At 46.9% G+C, this 3,599-nt stretch overlaps 1 protein-coding gene across 1 annotated transcript; it reads right to left on the bottom strand.

Annotated features, from left to right (window-relative positions):
• Nucleotides 1-1,066: 1,066 nt before the first annotated feature.
• On the bottom strand, nt 1,067-3,194 carry BDR25DRAFT_241865 (uncharacterized protein; the record flags this gene model as incomplete). The annotated part of the gene is made up of 2 exons (XM_033685766.1): nt 1,067-2,849; nt 3,082-3,194. The coding sequence occupies 2 exons, from the start codon at nt 3,192-3,194 to the stop codon at nt 1,067-1,069; spliced, it is 1,896 nt and encodes a 631-aa protein (XP_033541657.1).
• Nucleotides 3,195-3,599: the final 405 nt, after the last annotated feature.

The raw sequence follows: 3,599 nt of genomic DNA, 5'->3' as shown, positions 1-3,599 counted from the left end.
TACTTAGTGTTATGTAAAAAACATTATAAATAGCTATAGTATGTTATAAAAAGAGTTTTAAGTCTTATTTAAAAGCCTAAAAAGTAAGCTGTATCTAATGTTCTTTAAAAGATTTAATCTAGTGTTGTTGTTAAGGCATTATGTAGATAGGTAGAGTGTAGTAGGGGCTTAGCAAAAGTGGCTAGCCAACCTGTGTGGCCGGCTAACCTGTTAGGTACGTTATTCATTGCTTCTTTGTGTTTTTATTTAGCTTTAGAGGCTAGCTAGTATACAATGCTTTTGTATAGATAGATAAGGGTTGCTTACGCGCCTATAAGATGTTATCTATAGCTAGTAATTTAGAAATGCTAGTTATAGTTATATAGAATTGCTTTATTATATTAACAGAGGACTGAAATAACATTTTCTGTACAGTTTTATTTACGTTTATAGTATTTAGAAAAAGTAGTAATTTACTAACAGTACAATCATTTAAAATCTAAGCATTAGTATCTCTAAAGTGGCTAATAGCTTTTGGTAGGTGACTATACTTTTTAACTTCGAAACGCTCGCTCAAAAGCTCTGCCTCTATGCTAGCATGTCCAAACAATGATACATACTCGGACGCTGAGATGTCGTTGCTGTTGATAAAAGCGGTGGCCTGCACAATAGCAAGCGGTAGATATGTGAAAAGCTTAAGTAGTTCGTCAATAGTTGTGTTGTCACGATGCACGATGCACTACTTGCTTCATCATATGCCGCGCTAGCAGCTACTGGCTGCAGTGGATACTCTGCAGTACTTCTGGTTCAATACTTGCTGCATCAACCAGTCTGCTAGTCATGAGCTGAGCACGTCGATCAACTCTATGTTACCCCGGGATCAGTGTGCATCTAAGTGCTATGTATACCTGTCGGATGTGTCCGTGCCAGAGGTAGCCTCTGACACTGTAGCCTTCCATATAACGTGGGCGAAATCTTTCGACAGGGCCACTGGTTCACGCGAGGACTGGGCGCTTCAAGGTAAGGACTGCGAACGGTGCGGACATTGTGCTGACAATGTTGACTAGTGAGTTTAGTGGATCGCTACTTAGAAAATTGTGTGATTGTTTGGGTTGAGAGCTGAATTTACGGGATTCCCAGAACTGGATGGGATGAAGTCCGAAAGATATGCTCTCAAGCCAGGATCGCATGCATAAACGTATGTGCCCCGAATCCCTCGTGTCAAGAGCACTGCGTAGATCTGGGTTATGAACCGCAGCAAGTCGTCATCCGAGTAGGTCCTACCGAGCGCCCGATTATTTTCCTTGCCCTTTTTGTCAAAGTACGAGTCGCGATCGATATAAAGCCGCCTTCGAAGCGGATCGAAGCGCAATTCCAGACCAATAATGACACCAACATAATTTAAATCGTAACCCTGAACCGTGTGAACAGACCCAACTTCCTGCAGCGCGTTTTCAGAAGAAACCCAATCCGTTGGCGTACTGTTCCAGCGAAGTCTTGTATCGCCAATTTCAATATCAAAAGCCGTCTTGTCCTTCTGAGTCTTCCACTCCCAAGCGTAGCCAGCAACCATGCGTGAAAGTCCCGCTTCAGCGTTGCGTTGGAAAATCTCATCTCGCATTTCTTCAACGGTGTCGAAGGCTCGGAAATCATATTCTCCAAAACTCAGTCGCGATCGCGGAACGGAGAGAGGGTTAGGATCAAGGATCCAGCGAATGTAAGACACAAAATCTGAGCCCGCTTGTACACGCATTTGGGTGCGGAGCTGGAAATGCCGGCCTGTTGCACGAGTATCCGCAACGAGATCTGAAAGCAGCTCTTGTGGAAGATCAGCCGGTCGAACGCTCTGCATTGCGTCCAAAAGGAAAATTTGCTGCCGACTCTTTGCCAGGATCCAATCAAGCTGGGTCTTACTGAAGTCGTCGCTGCCGAATAGCTCCCTTGTGATAGTTGTAAACTTTCCATTGAGCACTCCTGACGGTTGATTAGCGCGTTGATTGAGCCGATGAGTCTCGTCAACTATTAGCATATCAAAAACCTCATCTGCTTCTCCTACTTGGAATGGTGTCATAACCATGTCCGGGTGGAGCCCGCGCGTCTTTCGAAAAACATCTTTGATGGTGCCGCGCAACGACTGCTGCGGTACGACCAACCCGATTCTGCAATTTTGAAGGAGACTTTGGTTGATTGCAGTGAAGAATTCGGAAAACCGCGAGTCGCTGTCGAGATCTTCGAGCGAGTTGAGTGCTGCAATGTCGACAAGGAGCTTAATTAAGTATATAGCAACGACGGTCTTGCCGGTGCCTGGATCGCCCTGGATCACAATTGCGCCTCTCCTGCCCGTCGAGAGGTCGATGAAGAACTTCGTGAGAATCTCTTCGACGGAATTTGCTTGATCTTCCGTTAGCGCTTTGTAAGGAGATAGCTTGAAGAGGCTGCTGTTCTCGATTTCCGGAATACTTCGCGTGAAGACCCCATCAGATCTGAGTTGGTCGAACACAGCTCGAAACCCCGCGCGATATGCTTCCCTCTGGTAGTATTGTGCGTCGGTGATGCCGTTGTTTCGATTGAGCACTTGATTGGCGCCATCACCAGCCATCATTCTGATAAGATAGGACTCCAAGTCTAGACAAACCGACTTGTTGTATTTCTCGTGCAGGATGACCCGGACGTTCGTCAGATGTTTTTTCGCTGGTGATTCGAGGTGTTGGCGTAATCGACCCACCGCGTTGAGAGATTCTCCGACGTAGATATCTCTCAATACATTATTTGAGTTCCTCCCACCCGGGCGGTTATCGTTGTCTAACACATACACGACAGGCCAATTCCCATGTTTGTCATCTTGGGACCTCCATGTTGCAACAGCAGGTCTAGAGAACTCAACTTGAGCTATCTGGAAGCTTGTCATACTTTGTACTGACGCCTCGGGCCTTCTCCACGGGATACTTCTTGCGCGTGACTTCAAGTTTTTCTAGCACGATCTGATCCGGGTCGGCTCCAATGCGAATAGCGAGAAGGTGACAATACGTCAGGACGTCTGCAAGTTCCTCGCGCACACGCTTCGGCTCGGCGTCTGCGTTCCACTGAAAGCACTCGAGCAACTCGCCCGCTTCAATGGCTATACTCTTAGCGAGGTTCTCTGGGGTGTGGAATTGCCCCCAATCGCGCTCCGCAGCAAATGTGGCGAGTGCGTCGCGGACTGATGGCTCAACCATGTGATGCAGCAGTTACTGTTGCAGCGTCGTCTGAGCCTATGCCATTAAATAAGTATAAGCGCTGGACACGTCGTGTCACAGGATCTGACTTACAATATGACAGGTAGGCGGTTATTTGAATGGTTGTGGTATGGCGATGCGAGAGTGGAAAAAGCCTAGAGTCGACAATGGGACAGCAGGCCTTAAATGGGAGAGAGACTTTGTAAATCCTCAGCAAGAAAAGTGCGGTAAACTCAAGGATAGGAACAAAGAGGACTGATGTGGATGAATATATACCTCCACGTACCAGTCCGCCAAGAGAAGCGGGCCGCTGCGGCGCTAACATGCCCAATTAGATTGAGCCAAGTAGGCAACACCGCAGCCACTAAGTATGTTTATCCTCGCACAAAAATAGAGTTGCTACCT

Source organism: Lindgomyces ingoldianus (assembly GCF_010093535.1).
Source record: "Lindgomyces ingoldianus strain ATCC 200398 unplaced genomic scaffold BDR25scaffold_43, whole genome shotgun sequence".
In the NCBI taxonomy this organism is placed as follows: Eukaryota; Fungi; Ascomycota; class Dothideomycetes; order Pleosporales; family Lindgomycetaceae; genus Lindgomyces; species Lindgomyces ingoldianus.
This window is presented reverse-complemented; position numbering and strand designations above follow the sequence as displayed.